The sequence below is a fragment of the Antechinus flavipes genome, chromosome 3, assembly GCF_016432865.1.
Source record: "Antechinus flavipes isolate AdamAnt ecotype Samford, QLD, Australia chromosome 3, AdamAnt_v2, whole genome shotgun sequence".
Taxonomy (NCBI): Eukaryota; Metazoa; Chordata; class Mammalia; order Dasyuromorphia; family Dasyuridae; genus Antechinus; species Antechinus flavipes.
In genome coordinates, this window is record NC_067400.1 from 395,672,053 (window position 1) to 395,693,013 (window position 20,961).

At 35.6% G+C, this 20,961-nt stretch overlaps 1 protein-coding gene across 1 annotated transcript in view; it reads left to right on the forward strand.

Annotated features, from left to right (window-relative positions):
* The first annotated feature begins 1,271 nt into the window (after nt 1-1,271).
* NEMP2 (nuclear envelope integral membrane protein 2) overlaps nt 1,272-20,961 on the forward strand; it is a 34,929-nt gene continuing 15,239 nt past the window's right edge. Inside the window, exons 1-2 of the mRNA XM_051986000.1 lie at nt 1,272-2,570; nt 20,582-20,694. Of these exons, the coding sequence (XP_051841960.1) occupies nt 2,444-2,570; nt 20,582-20,694 (240 nt within the window). The 5' untranslated portion in view covers nt 1,272-2,443. The remainder of the gene's footprint in view (nt 2,571-20,581; nt 20,695-20,961) is intronic.

Sequence of the window (20,961 nt, forward strand, 5' to 3'; positions counted from 1 at the left end):
ACAAAAGCTTAAAGACAGGAAATGTAGGCCTGTGTGTGAGGAAGAGAGGATAGTTGGGTAGGACAGTAGCTTACAGGAAGAGAGACACTGTATAAGGAAGCTGAGGAAAGTCATGTTATCAACAAACATGCAGCATAGGGGGAAAAAATCATTTTTAAAAATAACTGGGTTTCTAAAAATAAGCACCATTGAGAATGGAACTCTAAATAAGTACATGGCAGTTATGTGACTCAGTGAATATAATGCTGGACCTGGAGTCAGTTAACTCTAAGTTCAACTGTGGCCTCAGACACTTACTAGCTGTGTGAGCTTGGGCAAGTCACTTAACCCTGCTTGTCTTAGTTTCTTCAACTGTCAAATGAGCTGGAAAAGAAAATAGCAAATCACTCCAATATCTTTGCCAAGGAAACCCCACATGGGGTCATGAAAAGTTGACACAATTTAAAAAATATGCTAAAGATTTCCAATTGAAAAGCACTATTCTAAGTGCTTTGAGAAGAGAACTAAGTTTTTTCTTTGTGTTATCCATGTATTTAATGTAAATTTTCAGTAAATGCTTGTTGAATAAATCTAAGAAAGAAAAAGATACAAACAGAATATAATTACTTCTAAAAGTTTATTCATGGTATAGAAACTTGGAGTTGATTGCTCAAAACTTAATTAAAAAACAAATACTCTTGCATTAAGCCTTATCCAAGATGATGCAATAATAAATATTGTACACTTAAACACTCTCTAAAATATATGTATTTGTTTTATTAACAGCCTTTGGAGTAGTGGGATGATTCTATTCATTCTACTCTATTCATAATCTTTGACAAATATTTACTAGGCAAGCATCCACTATGTGAATGGCACACTATCAAGCACTTTAAATATCCTTTCCTTATTTTTTGGTACATTGCCTTGCTGCCTCCCACTCTGCTGCCATTCTAGGCACACCTCCATGAAAATCACTTTGTTTTTCAAGATATCACCTGTTTCTTTTTGCCATTCTCCACTGTGATATCCTAATTCTAAAAATTATATAAGTAAATATAGCTAGACTAAAAAGGTACCCACCTCAAGATGGTATAAACACAGAATAACAATTGCATAAGAAAACCACACAGTTCTGGAACTAGCTAGTTATGTTACAATAGAAAGAGCATAGAAAAGGCAAAATCGTGGCACCTTGGTTCAAACCCTGGCACTACACTTGACACGTGCGTACCTTGGGCAAGACACCTCACTTTTAATCCTCAATGAGGGTGTTATGCCAGTCTTCATAAATCTCAGTCCATCACTCTTAGATCTATTGGAATTGATCTCTTGGCTGTTTTGACTATTGGGACCTTCTCATCTCTGTTTCTTGCATTCTCTCTGGCTGTGCCCTATGCCTCGAACACTGACAAACTCCCTGACCTCAAATGCCAGCTAGAATCCTACCTTCTACAGAAAGCCTTCCCGAAGCCCTTATAATTCCTATCTTTCCTGTATATAGTTTGCTTTGTATAGAAGCCTGCATGTTCTTTTCCACTAGACCCTGAGGGCAGGGAATGTCTTTCCCTTTTTTTGTATCATCGCTTAGCATAGTGCCTAGCACGTAGTAATCAATTAACTAATTTTATTAAGCTACAGTGCGTGATTGATTATTATTAAACTCCTAAATAGCTTAATAAATGTTGATAGATGAGTTTTAGGTTTCTCTTCAATACAAATATATGATCTCATGTGGAGGTATAGCAGTAGAACAAAACAAAACAAAACAAAAACGGTATGAGGGTTTTAATGAGGAAAAGGGAAGGACAAAACACAAAAGCCGCACTTCCTAAAAAGTGGAAATAGGTTTCCACCAGGTGCCAGGCTGTTCATAGCCCCATTAGCCCATTTCAACCTTGGGGATTACGGGCAGGTGAGAACCGCTGGTGGAGAAGCGGACTGGCTCTCTAAAGGGAGTCACTAAAGGCTCTCACGCAGACTACAACAGTAGTGGAGGTTCTCGGAGCCGCCTCCAGGCACTGCTTCGGCCCGCGAGCTCAAGGGGCAGCGTCGCTTGCTGGGGCACCAGTTCCGGTCCAGCCTAACTCTGGGCCTAAGGCCCGCAGCCGGATCCCTCCTGGGGATGCTGCAGGGTCTCAGCCGCCAGAAAAGCCTCGGGCCACGGGAAGGCGGCGCAGAGACCCGAAAGGGGAGGTAAAAAGCCCGCTACGGCAACAACTACCACAGCAGCCGTGGCTGGGCGCGGCTAGGGAGGGGCGGACCAGCGCTGCAGTCTCCCCTCGGGCTCACTCAGCAGCCCCCTCCCCAGCCATTCCTGTCCCTTCTCGTCTCCACTTCCGCAGCACCACATAGGGGTAGTTGCTAGGCGGCGACAGCGGCGGCGGAAGCAAAATGCAAGTTTGGGGCTGAAAAGGGGCCGGAGGAGGGGGCGGTCCCACTGCGCTGCGCGACCGGGCGCAGGATGCGGCGGCCTTCCAAGCCGCAGCCGCTGCCTTCTCTAGGCCAGTGGCTGCGGCTCTTCTGGCTTCAGCCGCTGGCCTTCCTCCTCGTGGGCCTGGCGCAAGGGGAGGAGGTGGCGGCACTATCAGGTAACCGCGCAGCCTTGCTCGTTCGCCCGCTCTTTTCTGTCCATGCTTCCTTCTCCCTGCCCTGCGCGCAAGGACATCTTAGCAGTTGTGCGCCTGCCCCTTCCGTGGGAGGGAAATTTGCTCTTCCAGTGGAAGCCCAACCCCTGACACGGAGATTTCTGGAGGCGGGCTGGTCTGGCTTAGTTCTTTCCCGCCTTCCCCACCTTGCCAATTTCCCTTATGTAAGTGACCCCAGCCAGGTGTATTGGAACACCTGACCCGGGTGGGGTGCAGCTCTTTTTTTTTTAACCTCCTCTGTCTTTCCTTCCCAACCTGCAGCCACACTCCCCAGCTTAAACGGCCTCTCAGCCCCTTTCCTGTATGTAGCATTTCTCACCAGCCGGTATTTTGTGTTTCCCTTCTGTCTCAAAAGCCTAGACTCATCTTGCCACGTGTGTTGTCTCGTCTATTAAGTTTCATATATGGGTGTGTCAGAATTTTGAAGGCCTGGGTTCCAGAAACCTTTTCTCAGGGAAGCTTCCTTCCTACATCTCCCAAGAGCTGTCTTTGGTCCGTGGCCAAGCAGTGCAGAACTGATGGATACCTGTCTTCCGGACCCCAGATGACAATCTGTGGTTGGGGCAAGCCGGTTTCTAACCCAATAGTTTTCATTCCTGTCCAGGTCCCGGAAACCTCATTTTTTTCCTTTTAACTTTGGAATGGGGGCAGTGTTCACCAGATTCATTGTGTAAATCATCCCTGAGAATCAGTTTTTGCATCGTGTGAACTTCAGCAGTATGGCTTCTGATCACCCAGATTCGGGGTTGAATTAAATGATAATATCATTTCTAGCTCTTAAAACTTTTTGGTGATTTATTGTACACTCCTGTTTGCCCAGAAATTCCCATTCCAACAAATGGGAAGCATCCAGGCAGGCCTCCACAAAATTTCCTTACTCAATTTGGAAGGAAGCCAGTCAGTTAAACAGGAAGAACTAGAGCTTGGATGGCAGTAGAGAATAGAAACTTTAAGTGGAGAACCACCTATGCTTTTCAGCCAATAGGTCGGAGTCCTTAGAAACTTTGAGGTATTTAGTTGTCTAAGATGTTCAGCCTGTGTTGTCGGTGAAATTCACAGTCAGTTTCCGTTTCTTAAACCATGCAAAAATTTTTTTGTTGACATCTCTGAACTGAGGAAGTGTGTCTTTGAAATTGAAAGCAGATCCCTGGGCACATCAGTTTCATATTTTCTATAATAGGTCCTCTGGAAAAATAAAAATATTTAAAAACATCTGTTTAAGCAGGTTAAAGAGAAGTCATAGAGATTGTGAAATAAATATAATTTAGTATGAATTGATCTCACTTGCCAACTTGCTTTTTGAACCCATTCCATCTCTCTTTAATAGAGACAAAAGACACACATTTCCCAAAGTGAAATCCAACCAGTGAAGAAACCAAAAACATTTAAAGTACATTTTGATAATCATTAGATTCATGTTTTTGACTTCGTCATATTTTGAAATATCTTTTACACGTTAAAAAAATTTAAATTTTATGAAAGTACTTTACCAAATTATCTGAAGAAGTAGGCTCCAGGATTGTTCTTGTTGTCACAAAGACCTGAATTCAAGACCTCTCTTTGACACATGTTAGCTATAGGATTATAACCAAAGTTCTTAACCCTCTTGGTTAAGACAGTGAGTCTGGAGCATAGAGTGAGGCTGAGGACTTTGTGTAGCTCTGCCCCACTCATAATCCAGTCCAAGTACAAGTCAAGACACCACCTTCATGATGTCATTGATCCTCTTTGAGAACAAAGGATAAAAAACAACAAATTACATGAGATGCTGAGATACATGTGATGTCTCAGTGGAGTGAGTTTCCACACTAGTATTCTCTACATTTACAAAAATCACAATTTCTGCATTAAAAAACCTTGTCTGAAATTTTTCAGGAAGTAGTTTTAAGGTTGCTTAAAATTTGGGAAGTATCTTTTTTTTTTTTTTTTTTTTTTTTTTTAAATATCCAAAAGCTAATTAAAACTATTACTTCTGTAGTTTTGGCAGAAGCTTTGTTTTATTGAGTTTGAATGAATTTTAAAAATAATGTTGATTAAAATAAATAGGATAGTAATAAATAGAAGCATATGTTGAGAATTTTCAAACCAACCTCCCTAATTTTATTCATTAGAAACTGAAGCATAAGGAAGTTAAATAAAGGTGTCAACCTTTGTTTGTTGACCTTCTCCTGTGAGCTCCTATCATGAGCCTGGTACTGTAGTGAGAGGTAAGGATACAAAGAAAGGCAAAAACTAGTCTCAATTCCCAAGGAATTCACAGTCTAATAAAGGGAGACATGCTGCATATTTGCAATATAGACAGGATAAGACAGGATAAAGAGAAATTATTATTGGGAAAATCTCAGTGGGATAATGCTAGTATTAAAGGTAAATCAGGAAAAGCTTCTTGTAAAAAAGCTGGATTTTAGTTGAGATTTAAGAAAAGCTGGGAGAGGAAGCTAAGGAAGTAGATTATTCCAGGCATGGATGACAGCCACTGAAAAGACAAGTAGAATCAAAATGGAGTGTAGTGTGGGAGGAACAGTAAGCTTGGAGACCACTGTCACTGCATCTCAGACTGTGTGGAGGGGATAAGAAGACAGAAAATATAGGAAGGGGCTAAATTAATGCAGAACTTTAAAAACCCAAGAGAAGATTTTATATTTGATTCTGGAGGTGATAGGAAGTCATTTTGGTTGACCTTTGTTTTAGGGAACTCAGTTTGGCAGCTGAGCAGAAGATAGATTGGAATGGGAGACTTGAAGCAGACCTGAAGGCTATTGCAATAGTTTTAAGGCTTAAGTTTAATGGGTCCCTGCCTCAAGGTGATACAGTGTCAGTGGAAAGAAGTTGTATATAAAAGATGGGAAGATAAAATCAACCGGGCTTGACTATTGATTGGATATGGGTAATAAGAAATAATGTGAAAAGTTGAGATTTTGAGCCTGGGTTTAGAGATTGACTTCCAAAGGTCACAGGGCTTAAACCCAACACTTTCTGGTTCCAATTTCAATGCTGTTACTACATCACAAATAAAAAAGGTGCTTCAGAGAAATGAGAGCTAATTAATTGGTTGATGAGATTTATTTCTGAAAAAAAAATTTTATGTGAATCATAAATAAGTGATTTAGGGAGGGCCTTACTGTTTGAAGAAGACCTGAAATAAATAATAGTGAAATTAATTATGTATATTTTGAAAGTTTGGCTTTATGTGGGATTTATCTCTACAAAGATTTAATGAAAGGATAGGCCTAAAGAGCCAAGTCAGAGGATGAGATGTGATTGACTGATCAGACATGGTGTGTTGGTGTGTTGAAATTTGAACAATGAATTTGAAGATGGTAGATTCCTATCACTGCTACTTATTCACTAAGTCTTCTCATGATGATTGTACTTATTTATATTCCTTAAGTGGTTCTTTTTTGGAATGTTTTAAATCAAATAATTTGCTTGTTTTATTTATAGAAATATTTCAAATGTATCTTCCCTTTGTGGAATTTCCCTGTTTTTTTTTTGTTATTTATTAGGTTCATGTTTACAAGGAATGTCATTTTGGATTTGTCATTCACCATCTTTTATTATTACATTCTTTTCTGAGATTTCTCAAGAAGACAAAATAATTTTGTGTTATTTGAGAGTTTTTCCTTTGTCATTGAAGAGCTTTTTCCTGGCCACTTATCTTCTTATCTGTTAGTCTGTGTATCTACTTATTTATATGTTCATTCATTAATTCATTTATTGCCAAAACAATCAGGGTTAGATATCTTGCCCAGGGTCACTATTACCGTAGTAAGTGTCAAGTGTCTGAGGCTTGATTTGAATTTAGGTCCTTCTGATTCCAGGGTGGGTGCTCTATTAATTGTGTCACCTACCTGCCCTGCCCCTGCCCACTTGCAAATTTGTTGCTAATCATTAAAACTGTTGAATACTAAATATCTTGAAGTTTAAAGTGTGGTTTGTTTGTTTTTCCTGGCACTTCTTTATAGATTTTGTCATTCCAAGCTTTGTTATCCATAATCAAAAGTTCTGGATGGTTTTCTTGTATTATTTCTTATATGTGGTATTTGATTTTGGTTTTGTTTCTTTATGATAGGACCTTGGATCTAGAACTGGCACAGACCTTAGAGACCACTAATCTAGCAATCTCATTTTGTAGATGTGAAAATTGAGGCCACGGTCTTGGCCATGTTCATTTAGTTCATATGCATCAGAAACATGAACTAAAATAAACCCAAGTCTTCTTACTCTAAACTGTGGTTCTTAACTTGGCTCTGCTTATCTTCAAGGTCAGTATGAAATTCAGTGGGCATTGTAGAGAGTGACATTCCTAGAGTTATAAAGACCTGAGTTCAAATATTTACTAGCTATGTGAGTCTGGACTCACTTAACATCTAATTGCCTCATTCTTCTTAACTTTAAAATGAGTATAATAATAGTACATAGGATTATTGTCAGGATCAAATGAGACAATATTTATAAAGCAGCCTTAAAGTGCTAGAGAAATGCTACTTATTAGTAACATTAGCATTGCTATTATTATTCTTTGTAGTGAGAGGAAGAGATAAAGAGGCTTAGAAAAATTGATTAATGGGCAGACTTGCTGATCATGTCACCAGGATTCCCTATTTATTAATTGCAAGACTCACCAAATAATCGTATTTGTAGATCTGATTGCACATTGAACCCTTGAAAGCCACAGTTTTCTCAATGAAATCCCTAGCAGTGCAAGATTCATCTCTATATGTCCCCAGAATAAAAAAGCAAATGAAAAAACTCAGTTGCTTTTGACTTCAGAATCCACTCCTAGGTAAGAAGGCCAATTACAGTTCTTTATACAACAAAATATTTGTCATAGCATTAGCATCCTTGTGGACATTCAAAAACTGGAAACCAGTCAACCGATTAACAAGCATTCATTAGAGATTTATTAATCCCAGATAGAAGGTACCTATTGATGTTCAATCATTTTTCAGTTGTTTCTGATGCTTTGTAACCTCATTTGGGGTTTTCTTAGTGAAGATACTGGTATGGTTTGTCATTTCTTTTTCCACCTCATTTTACACTTGAGGAAACTGATGCAAACAGCATTAAGTGACTTTTCTAGGATCAACAGCTAGTAAATATCAGATGACAGATTGGAGTTTAGGAAGAGAAGTCTTCCTGATTTCCTGACTCCAGGCCTGGCACTCTGTTCACTGTACTTCCCTATCAACTAGGGAATGACTAAACAAATTGCAGCATTTAAATAAAATGGAATAGGATTGTACTCTAAGGAATGACAAATATGAGGAAATCAGAGAGATTTATATGTGTTTGTGCAAAGTGAAGAGAAAAAGCCAGTTGAACAATATGCATGATAACTACAATAATATAAGTGAAAATGACACAAAATTGCTGTGCATTAATTGCAATGACTTATGTTGGTCCCTGTGTAAAGAAGAGGAGAGTTGATGAAGTAGGGGTTTGGAGTCAGGAAACTCTGAGGTCAAATACTGCCTCAGGCACTTACTAGTAGGTTGATCTTGAACATGTCACTTAGCTTTTTAAGCCTTAGTTTCCCCATCTGGAAAATGAAGATATTAGTTTCGTTGGCCTCTAAAGTCTCCTCCAGCTCTGAATCTATTATCTTATGATCCCTGTAGAGTACATGGATTTTGGTTATACAGTAATGCATATGCTTCTTGGTATGATTACTTTAGTGATTAGGTTTTGGAGGATTCAGTAATGGGGAGTATATCAGGGAATAATTTTAGTATTTTTTAAAGGGTTATAAATAAAGATTATTAATGGGCAAAAAATGTAAATCTTGGTTTGGCATTTGAAATAAGCAGTAAGCTGGGCTCAGAATTGAGTAGGAAGAAGGGATCAGTTTAAAATTCATTTGGAAATTTGTATGATGCTGTCAGTGATCTCAGTCTGCTGGCTGCTGCAAAAGCTCGTCCCTTTAGCACCAGTCTTCCCCCAGAAATACCATATAGCTCTGAATCACAGACCACTAAGTTCTCAGAAGAATTGAAATTATAATTAACCTAAAGGTCAATAGAAATACACAGAAATACACATAGTGGGAATGAGAAGGCTGTAGCATGTTACTAATAGTGACTCCTTGGAAGAAGTGGTATAAAAGACATTATTGAGCAAATGTGAGGAATATAGGTTAAATGCAATGTGCCTTAAAATAATGGAACAATTATTTCAAAGGTAAAACATCTTAAGGGGCAAAGGGGAATCTTCATCTCTATTTTGGGCAGGGTTGGGAGGAGAACATGACAGAAAGAGGACCTTTGAAGCTCTCTAGGTATAAGGTCCTAACATAGGTTAGCGATGAACCATCTGAAGCATCATCTTTTCTAATGAAACACATTTGCAGCATAGAGAACTGATCTAAACTATAGGCATCTATGCAGTCTTTCCAAAACATTTATTTAGAATATAGAATCCTAGATTTAGAGCTAAAAGAGACTTTAGAGGCCATTTAGTCTAAATCTCTCATTGTATAGATGAAGAAACTGAAACTCAGAAAGTTTTTAAAGGAAAGCTTCCCAAGTCTGAGTAGATAATACAAGTGGTACCCATTTCTCATGATTCCTTCAGAACAAATGATATCATCAGAAGTGATCTCAAGATTAGTGCTAGGAGTTGTGAAGTCCTAGGCAAGAAGTTGACCTTAGTAGTACAGTTGATGTTGACATTGTTGTATCTCACTAAAAGACCAGAAATGATGAGTGCCTTTGAGATATGAATAGCTTATTAAGAAAACTAAATCAGAAAATAGGATTTGGGGATAAAAGAAGTGATGGGCTCTTTACGTAAGGATGGAGGGGATCTAATGAGGACAAATGAAAATATATTAAAATGGAAGAGTTTTGGCAAATTAATCTAGATAGACTTTTTAAATTTTTTCTTTTTTAAAATCTTTTTTAAAAATCTAAATAGCTTTAAATGGTAAAGGGAAAGGAGAGGGAGGAAATTGTATATATATGTATATGTGTATATATCCACCTGCCAGATACTGCATAGAGTAAAAATCACAGTATAGGAGAAAATTAATAAGAGAAGATCTTAATAATTCACAAGAAGTGAACCAGAGATCTTAATGAAAGGAATTAAATTTTATGTCATAGAGACTAGAGAATCACAGATTTAGAGCTGGAATGAATCATAAAAGCTATCTAGTACAGCCATCTCATTTTACAGTGGAAGAAACTAAGACTTAGTTATTATCTGTAATGTATTTGTTACAAAATTACAAATATTTTTAATGTTGATAATATTAAAAACATTTAAGGATGGCATAGTAGATAGAATTCTGGGCTTGAAATTAGGAAGATTTATCTTTCTGAATTCAAATCCAGTCTTAGACACTTACTAGCTGTATAACTCTGGCCAAGACACTTAACCATGTTTGCCTCAGTTTCCTCATCTGTCAAATGTGCTGAAGAAGGAAATGATGAACCAGTGCAATATTTTTGCAAGACAATTTTAAACCAGGTCTTAGAAAGTTAGACAATAGAAAAACAACTGAACAATAAATACTATAAATATTAACATAGGTAATATTTGTAGAGTGTTTGTAAACTTTAAAGTACAATATTAATGCTAGTCAAATAAATAATGTAAATTTGTGTATAAAAACTTATGGGTTATTCCTCCTTAAGAGGAATAGATACTGATAAGCATCTAACACTATATATGAAAACATAGGCAATGGCATTCTTTATAAGTAGATGATCTCTATTTCTAGGTTCACTAGCTATACAAATAAAGTTACTTAAAAGATACTAACTTTACTTCTTTTGTAACAAAAGACCTGGATATAATATGTAAACATACTAAGTACATAATTCCAAATTATATACAGAAAGCAGTGTATATTAAATCAATAGTAAAACATGTTTGTACTTCAGTGAACGTTCTACAATAAAGTGCTAAACTAAAAGTAAATAATAAAACTGATGAAAGTTAGATTTCCCTTTGAGATAATACAAGAGAGTGCTTAAGTTACACTCCTCTAAGAAAATTATTGCATCAAAATTCTTCTTTTCCTTAAAACAAAACAGATGTTTCTGACTTTAACCTTACTAATTAATAGATTTATACCTTGATCCCACAAACTTCTGAATTATTGTTTAATTATTCTCTTATTTTGAAATATGAGATTAAGAACTTTGTTTTATACATGAATATATAACTATTAAGGGGCAGATGACAAAGTTATATATCTACTTAATTATTTAGAATATAAAAAAAGACTATAATTTCAAACAAAAACAATAAGATCTTGTGTACTTGTATCCTATAACAGTACAAAAATGCTAGAGTATTGCAATAATGGGATTTTTTATATTAAAAAATATGGATTTATCTGCCCTAGTTAGAGAGATTGATTATGAAAGGAAAAAGCAGGGATATGATTATAACAGCATCAAAGCTAATCCTCTAGGCCTAAACCTAAGGGTATGGAATGACTTAACATATATATATAAAAGGGGAAAAAAAACACCCTTATTTCTGCTGGGTTTCAAGTAAAAGTCATATAGGCAGCCAGTTGTGTGACAGGCTATTATGGTAAGCTCGAAATTAACCAAATGGAAAAATTTCTTGTATGGAAATTGACTCAAAACGGTTCTATCAATTGGAAAACTAAATACACTTAGTGTAACTGTGAACTGTTCCAAACATTATATGCCAAGACTTATAAAACTGTGTTTGTCCTTTGACTCTGCAATACCATTATTAGGTCTGTTTACCAAGGTGATCAGGGAAGAAAAAAAGTCTCACACACACACACACACACACACACACGTGTGTGTGTGTATGTGTATGTGTGTATAATAACTTTTTATTTTAAAAATATGTGCAAATGTAATTTTCAATATTCACCTTTGTAAAATCTTAAGTTCCAAATTTTTCTCCCTCCCTCCCTTCCTCCCATCCCCCTCCCCTAGATATCAAGTAAGCTAATATAGAACCTATGTATTTTAATATGTTTAATATTTAATATATTTTTCCAAGGTTGCCCTTCTCTCCCCTCAATCCCTACTTTTTCCCCAGGAACAGATATCCACTGGTGGCAGTTCACAGATTTTACTCCCATTGAGTGGGTGGTATTTTTCTTGAATGGTGAAACACTGATTCCATGGCACAAACATACCTGAAAATAAAACTCAAAAAAGAAAATTTATAGTCTCAAAAGGTTTTACTCTAAACAGCATAGTCTTCACTAATCATAGCTTAGGTCTGGATATAGTTATTATTACTCTCATGTTGTTGTAAGTCAGTAACAGTAAAAATTTATCATCCCCCCCTTTCCCCTTTCTCTCTCTCTGTCTCTCTTTGTCTCTCTGTCTCTCTCTCTCTCTCTCTGTTTCTCTCTCTCTCTCTCTGTTTCTCTCTCTCTTTCTCTCTCTCTCTCTCTCTCTCTCTCTCACACACACACACACACACACACACAATCTCCTAGAAAAACATAGCTGATTAATTTAGTTTTCCAGACAGAGATCTATGATTTCTTAATGCCTAAAATTGGATTCTATTACAACCAAGCTGTTTTAAGATGTAACTTCAATATATACTACTCCAGTTTTGACTTCATAATTTTCATAATCATGGAGCATCACATAAATCACTGTTATAATATAAAAAAAAACTTATAAATTTTCCTACCTTTGTTAAGGAATTAGTAATGATGGAGGGGATTCTTATTTTCTCAGTAAACCAATTCACAAGTTCTTTTATGAGGCTAAGATTTTATGACTTTGCCAAACGGAATGGTCTTAAGCAATTGGGAAAGGTTACAAAAAAGGGTTACCAGGGTTTCCCCCTCACAAAGTAAGTAATTTTTATTTTTCTTTTTATAAAATACACCTAAATAAATGCTTTATAGGTTTTACATTATGACTATAGCATCTAGTAATTTAATAATTTTCCTGCATTCAAATCAAAGGGAAGTAAGTTCTCCAATGATGCAATTTTATTATCCTCTTGATAGCATTTCTTATACAATGGTTTCTCAGAATTTATAATACAAGAAAATTTAGAAACACTATAGTAACATTCACAATATCATAAATTTAAAGCATGAAACAAAACCAATCACTAGGTGACATCAAATCAATCAAATGCATTTCAAAATGATTTTACATAGAAAAAGATTCACTTTATCACTATCACATTTAAAATCCAGTTTTGAATAATTTAGTATAGAATAACTGCATTCAAAGAAATAATAATAATAATGGATTATTATATAGTGCTTACCCATATGTCAGGTCTTGTATCAAGTACTAAACATTTATGTGATTCTCGCAATAACCCTTAAAGGTGGGTGCAAATATATCTCCTTTACAGATTAGCAAATTAAGTTAAACAGATGATATTACTTAAAACTACACAGCTAAAAAGTTTATAGAAACTAGATTTTAGATTCATTTTTCAGAACCATAATCTTTCAGCAATTTGTCCTAATACTAAATCACATTATAATTTAATTTCAGGACAGACCTTGTAGCACATCAAACCTGTTTTACAATTATAAAATCAAAATCTCAAAATTCACCAAGAGCTATATACTCCAGCACTAAACATCATAAGGCCTTCTACTTTCAGGTAAACTACTGCCAAAGATTTAAAAGTCTCAATCTTGTGTTCTAATCATCTTAAAGGTCCAGGAAGATTTCATATTTTACACACAATAACTAAAATCCTTCTAATGGTCTTACGTATAGGATTTTAATATGATACCTTCAAATAATTCATGTTGCAAATATGATGCAGTAGTTTTCTATCATAAAGAATAAACCTAAACTTTCTCATTCTTATTTCAAAGAAACCAAAAACCTCTCTCAAACTTTTCTTTCCAATATACTGAAACTTTCTTCTTTCTTTTACTGATCACTCCCGTGATCTTGAAAACCACACTTTAAAAATTTTTTTTCATATTCTTTTCCTAAACTTTCTTTTACTTGTTCAGTTCAAAATTTTCTATTATTCTGTTGTATCTCATGCTATCTATAGAATTACTCTTCTTGTCACTGAATTTCTCCTTTATAATTTTAGCACATATTTTTAAACAAAACCACTGATTTAGTAAACTTTTATGGTCTCTGAATTACATGGTTTATTTCAACTCAGGTGACTTTGCCATTAATTTATCTATAACAAATTTTGTTGAATTTTTGCTAATTATTCTCAGTTCTGTTATTCTCTCAAGACATGAAAGCATCTCATCTTTCCCTCACTGTCCAGAAGGGAATATCTTAGTCCTAGTCCTAATCCTGGCTGCATAGCTGCAAACTTCCATTAAGATGTTCTTAGCAATTATAAAATTCTTTAACAACTTATTTAAGCCTGGTCTATTCGAATAACAATTAAATTCTGTTATATTATCTACAGAAATAACACAAAGTATTTTTTCAAATTGAATTTCACTTTCAATCAAGTTGTTCTTAAGTAAACTTTTTTTTTGTGTACAAAAAGTAAGATACTTCTTAAAAATTCAAATTGTAAACTTGCTTTGAAATTTATTCCAAACTGATTTCCCCTTCTTTGCTCTGAAGCCTTGTGATGTTGAGTAGCTTTCATATATATCTATGGTGATCCTCTTAAATTTGTTTATACTCTTTTTGTACCACCTAGAACAGAACCAGTTAAGAATTAATACTAGGTAGTTCCTAAGTACCACTATTTAAATGAAAGCTGCAACTTTTTTTTTTTCACTTCTAAACCTCAGTGTAGTTTTCAAATCTGCTTCTTTCTAATCACTAAAATGACCTAGCTCTCTTAGCTATGAGTTGTAAAAAACTGACACTTTTTAGAGGAAGAGTGATAAAGGATTCATTTACCATTCACAGTTATTAATTTCCTTTTAAACAAAATGTTAGTCTGAAATTTGCTAAAATATTTTAGCTTTTGTAAAAAACATTCAAACCACATTTTCACAGTAGAGAACTTACATTTTAGTCACAAATTCAACTTTTAATTAATTTATGATGGCATTGCTGTAAATTGGGGAAAATATCCTGCTTTCCTTGTCTGTGTTTCTTATGTGTCTTCTCACATGGCCTATTAAAAAAGAGAAAGATTTTTTTCTCAAGAAAAGTTTTTACTTTACTCTTACTCTTCAGGAAAAGAGCTAGATTGACTTTTAAACAAATAATATGACAAAAGAGACATAGCTTGTTCCTTATCTTTCCCTAGAAATTTATGAAATATGCCTCTCCTAGCAGATTGAACTGTTTTAAAACACCTTCTGGCTCTGTGCTAGAGCATGTATTTAAAAGCCACACAGAAGCACATACTAACAAATATGGGACTAAGAGCAAACAGGTTTCTATTCTCAATTGGTTTGCTAGATGGTTCCAAATATCATGCTATAAATGCACAGAGACACAAAGACATGGAGCGCCTAAGAAATTAATGTATGTTAAAGATCTCTTGTCAGGCGGAGTCTTCGACTTTTCTCAGTATGTTTTCATTGCACTCCATTCTCAGTTTTCCCTGATAAAAGCTGAGAGCTTGTCTTTGAAGGAAGAAAATCCTTCCCTAGATATCCAGGAGCTTTCCTTGGAGAATGAAAAATTCTCCATGGCTTGAATTCTCCAAGGTTTTGGGCCTTCTTCTAAGGGCTGTCTTTGGGGAACCAAAAAACTTTCCCAAAGCTTTGCTATGAGGTTCTAAATTCCTTAAGTCTTGAAAAATCAAAGTTTTATACTTTCCCCCTGTACTCTGATTTGTGGGGAATAAAAAAAAAAATTTCCCTGAGGAAAGATTTGTAACACCCCTCCCTTTCCCCATCCCACCCCAATCTCTTATCAGTTATTTCCAAATTATCACATTGACCACAATGTGATCATAAACTTACAAGATATAAACTAACAAAAGGCTGCAACTTTTCTCAACAGTTATTATTGTTATTAATTATTAATCTACCTTAACCTTAGAGTTAAAGCTATGGAATTTGAGGTTGAGGGGAGAGCCAGATCTCTCCCTTTTTAGGGAAAAAGGAAGAAGTTTTCAAGAAAAGCCTTCCTTTCAGGTGAAAAAATTTCACCAAAGGAGTGCCTCCCTCAAAAAAAGGGTGGGCGAATGGCTTCCCCAGAGGGCTTAAGGAGGATGAGCCTCTTTCCTCCAGTTTCATTGCTGCCACCAGTTTCTCTCAATAAAATTTATTAAAAGTAAACTGAGATACAGAGGTTCACACTTTTACTGGTTTATTAGCAGAGCACAAACTTATTAATGAAGTGGATGAAATAGCTACCTCAGGCCAAAAGATCCAGAGAAGAAGGGCACAGCATCTTGTTATAGGCATAGAGCAAAGAACAGAACAGGGTAAATGAGGAAAATAATATATTTGATTATAGGGTTGGAAGCATCTTGGGGTTGAAGACAACAGAATGGGTTACAATAAGAAGAGTGGGCCAAGCAGCCCCCTGCTCTTTCTTAGAGGACTGCTCTGTTGATTTATGAGACCTAGCTGTATCCTGAGGCCATTGATAGTGGACCAGGATAAGGTTCTCTTTAATTGTGAAAGGATAGGCAAAGACCCAGCAGTGTATTTTGTAGAAGTGTACCAGTTCAGTTTGTAGGCCTTCGAGGTAACAAATAGATATCTTGCAGTTTTTCAGGAGCTGAAGTTGTGAAAGTTCACTAACTCAGAGAAGTAGCTAAACTCCTTTGATTAAGAAATATACACTAAGCCCACTTGCAAGTTTAAAAATAGGGAACCAGATTCCCTAATGTCTACCTGCATCCGTCTAGGACAGCAGATTTCCTTGAGGCAAGAATAGAACAGTGATTAGCAAGAGAACTGAACTTCTGAATTTAGTTTGTAGAAAAAGAGACAAAGAAATGTTCCTGAGCAATCTTACAAAATGGGGCAGAACTATAGAATAGGATTAATTACACAATGGGCTCAATTATAAAATGATAATTAATTTATTGTTCTCATCTTTGTAATTCATCTGTATTTTTTTTTTTTCGACAAAGAATCCACCCAGTGTACTACTATTGACCTTCCTATATGTCCTTTTTTATTAGAATGTGGTATTTTATTTTTCCCAGTTAAATGTAAAACAGTTTCTTTTAAAATTTTATTAAAGCTTTTTATTTATATATGCATATGTAACATATGCATGGGTAATTTTTCAACACTGAGCCTGGCAAAATCTTCTCTTCCAAAACTTCCCCTCCTTCCCTTCAACCCCTCCCCTAGGTGGCAGGTAATCCAGTACATGTTAAATATGTTAAAATATATGTTAAATCCAATATATGTATATATATTTCTACAGTTATCTTGCTGCACAAGAAAAATCAGATTAAGAAGGAAAAAAAAAACAGAAAACAAAATGCAAGCATACAACAACAAAAAGAATGAAAATGCTATGTTGTGGTCCACACTCAGTTCCCACAATCCTCTCTCTGAGTGCATATGGCTTTCTTTATCACTGAACAATTGGAACTGTTTTGAATCATCTCATTGTTGAAGAGAGTCATGTCCATCAGAATCCATCATCGTATAGTCTTGCTGTTGCCATGTATAATGATTTCCTGCTCATTTCACTTAGCATCAGTTCATATAAGTCTCTCCAGGCATCTCTGAAATCATCCTGCTGGTGGTTTCTTACAGAACAATATTCCATAACATTCATATGCCATAATTTATTCAGCCATTCTCCAATTGATGGGCATCCATTCAATTCCCAGTTTCTTGCCACTACAGAAAGGGCTGCCGTAAACAATTTTTAACATTTGTTTTTAAAACTTTGAGTTACAGATTCTCTCCTTCTTCACTTTTCCTCCCCTCCATTGAGAAGGGACTTGTGATGTTATCCAGAGTATTTCTATAAGTTGTGCTGCAAAAGAAAAAAAAAAAAAAGAAAAGAAAAGAAAACATCTCCCACCCTGCCCCTGCCAAAAAAAAAAAAAAAAAAAACTTGAAGAAAAATGAAGTAAAAAAAAAGAAAAGTATGCTTCAATCTGTATTCAGACACAGTCAATTCTTTCTCTGGGTATAGTTAGCATTTTTCATCATAAATTCTTCAAAAGAAGTCTTGAATTTGTTGAGAATAGCAAAGTCATTCACAGTTGATCATCCCACAACATTGCTATGCTTTGTATATAGTACATTTCACTTTATGTAAGCTCTTGGAGGACTTTTTATTTTTTCTGAGGCCATCCTGCTCATCATTTCTTATAAAACAATAGTAGTACATCATAATCACATACCAGAATTTATTTATTCTCCATTTGATGGGTATCTTCTTAATTTCCAAGTCTTTGCCATAAGAAAAGAGCTGCTATAAATATTTCTGTACATATAAGTCCTTTTCCTTTTTAAAAAATCTCTTTTGGGATACATGCCTAGTAGTGGTATTGTTAGATCAAAGGTTATGCATGATTTTATAGCCTTTTAGACATAATTGCAAATTGCATTACAGAATGGTTGAGTCAGTTCACAATTCCATCAGTAATGCATTAATGTCTTGTTTTTCCTACATTCCCTCCAATTTTTATCATTTTTCTTTTCTGGGTCATTAGCTATTCTAACAGATATGAGATAATACTTCAGAATTGTTTTAATTTGCACTTTTCTAATCAATAGTGAGTTAGAGTATTTTTTTATATGGCTACAAATAGCTTGACTGCTTTGTCTGAAAACTCTTAATATCTTTAAATCATTTGTCAATTGAGAAAGGGCTCTTATTTTTTATATATTAGACTCAATTCCCCACATATTTGAGAAATAAGGCCTTTATCAGAGAAACTTGTTTCAAAATTCTTTTCACAATTACTATTGCTAACTGTATTTTCCCCTATTTATCTTCTCTCTCCTTTCACCCTGCTTCTTCTCAAAAGTGTTTTGCTTCTGACTACTGTCCTCCCCTTTCCTATAGCGTAAGATAGATTTCTATACCCATATTAAATATATATGTTATTTTCTCTTTGGCCAATTCAGATGAGAACGAGGTTTATTCACTTCTTCTCTCCTCTCCCTCTTCTGTAAAATCTTTTTCTTGCCTCTTTTATGACAGATAATGTATGTTATTCCATCTCTTCCTGATCGGGCTTCCCTAGAACATTCAAGTTTGCTCTCCCTTAGGATGCTCCCTAACTCCTCCCTAACTCTTTAGACCCCACCCTTGCTTCTTCTTTCCCTCCCTTGCCTCTGACTTTTAAATAGTGCCTCTTCACTTTCAGTCCCTACTAGATATTTTTTTGTTACTCTGGGTGTTTTTCATGAAGTAAAGTGCTCCTTTTGCCTGTGAGAACCTCTGTGAGTTTTTCACATTCTAAACTGCTCTCCCAATGTAGTGCTTCATCAGTCTCACTCTATTACTTTCATTTCTTCCTGTCTAGGGGCTCTTTCCAAGCCTGCAAATATACTTATGTCTCTCCAGTCTTGAAAATCTGACTTAATCTTTTCACCTCTACTATTGTTCTACATCTTTTCTGCTCTTTATGGCTAAACTTTTCTGCCTTTTATTTCCGAAAACCTATTATAGATGACTTCACTTTCTCTTCTCTTCCCCTCTTTTTAAAAACTCTTTACAATCTGGCTTCTGATCTCATCATCCCACTCAAATTGTTGTCTCCAAAGTTAAATTGTCAAATCCTATGATTGGCCTTTTCTCATTCCTCATTCTTGATCTCCTTGCTGTCTTTACCACTGTTGATCGCTTGTTCCTCTTTGAAACTTCCTTCTAGATTTTTGAGATGTCATTCTATTGTTTTAATATTTTAATATCATTTAAATATCAATTTTAATATTTTTAATATCAATTTTAATATCAATCACTTACATTTTTTTAAAATTTCAATAGCTTTTTATTTTTCTAAATACATGTAAAGATAGTTTTTCAACATTCATTTTTGTAAGATTTTGAGTTTCATATTTTGTTTCTCTCTTAATTCCCTCTCCTGAAGACAGCAAGCAATCTGATATAAGGTATACATGTACAATCATTTTAAACCTATTTCTATATTAGTCATTTTGTAAAAGAAAAATCAGAACAAAAGGGAAAAACCACAAGAAAGGAAAAACAAACAAACAAACAAACAAAAGGTGAAAATAGTATGCTTCAATCCACATTCAGCCTCCCTAGTTCTTTTTCTGCATATGGATGGCAGTTTCCATCCCAAGTCTATTGGAATTTCTTGATCACTCCATTGCTGAGAAAAGCCAAGGCTATTATAGTTGGTTATCACATAAAGTTGCTGTTACCATGTACAATGTTCTTTTGGTTCTGCTCACTTTCCTCGGCATTAATTCATGTAAGTCTTTGCAAGCCTTTCTGAAATCAGCCTGCTCATCCTTTCTTATAGAAATTACATTCATAAACCATAATTTATTCAGTAATTCCCCAACTGATGGATATCCACTCAATTTCCAATTTCTTGTCACCATAAAAAGACCTGTTACAAACATTTTTGCACATGTGGCATTTTGAAGGGGGGAAAAAAGATCTTTGAGTTTGAAATGGAAATGGAAATATGTTCCAGATAAGGAGCACAGCTAATGCAAAAACACTAAACTAGGTGATAGAGTACCTTGTGCAAGAAACAGGATGTGGAATTGAAGCTTAGGGGATAAACTAGGACTGCATATTTTTAAAAAACAAACAATTGGGAGTCATCAGCATAGAAATCTAATGAGATCACCAAGTAGGAATATAGAGAAAAAAAAAGTTGGGAATCTATCAGAGAGCCTTAAGTAATACCTGGAGTTTGTGGGTATTCAACCTGAATGTTGAACCAACAAAAGAGACTAAGGTTAGGGAAGGTGGGAGGAGAACAAGAGGGAGTAATGTCATAAAAAGAGAGGAAAGCGTGAAGAGAGTGGGATAAAGCAGGTAGGTCAAAAGTTTTTTGAAATGTTATAGTTCCCAAAGCCATGGGATTAAAAGGGAACATTTCTTATACATTTGTTTTTGTTTCAGTTTCTGTTTTATCTCTCTTCTTCCCCTTCTCTTCACCAGCACCATGTAGAATTCTGAAAGAAATGGATATGATAAAGAGTTTAGAATCAGTCTGTTACTGCTACAACCAACTTGCCCAAATGGAGTGGAAATACATTTGGTCAACCATTCAGGTAAGGCTCTACTTTTAAATCATAAGTGCAGAGAGATGAAAAACAAAAACAAAAATTTTGTAAGAGAACCACTTTTTGATATTGAAGATGTATTGGCAGGTTAGTAAGCAAACTTGAGTATTTTGCTGCTGCTGCTCCCCATCATTGGGTGACCCTTACCCACTCCCCCCATTAAAGAACAGCAAACAGAGAACACAGCATACATTGGTGGCAGCAGGGTTTCAAGTAAATTCTTAGGAAGCTGTCACCATCTGCCTTGCTCTGTAG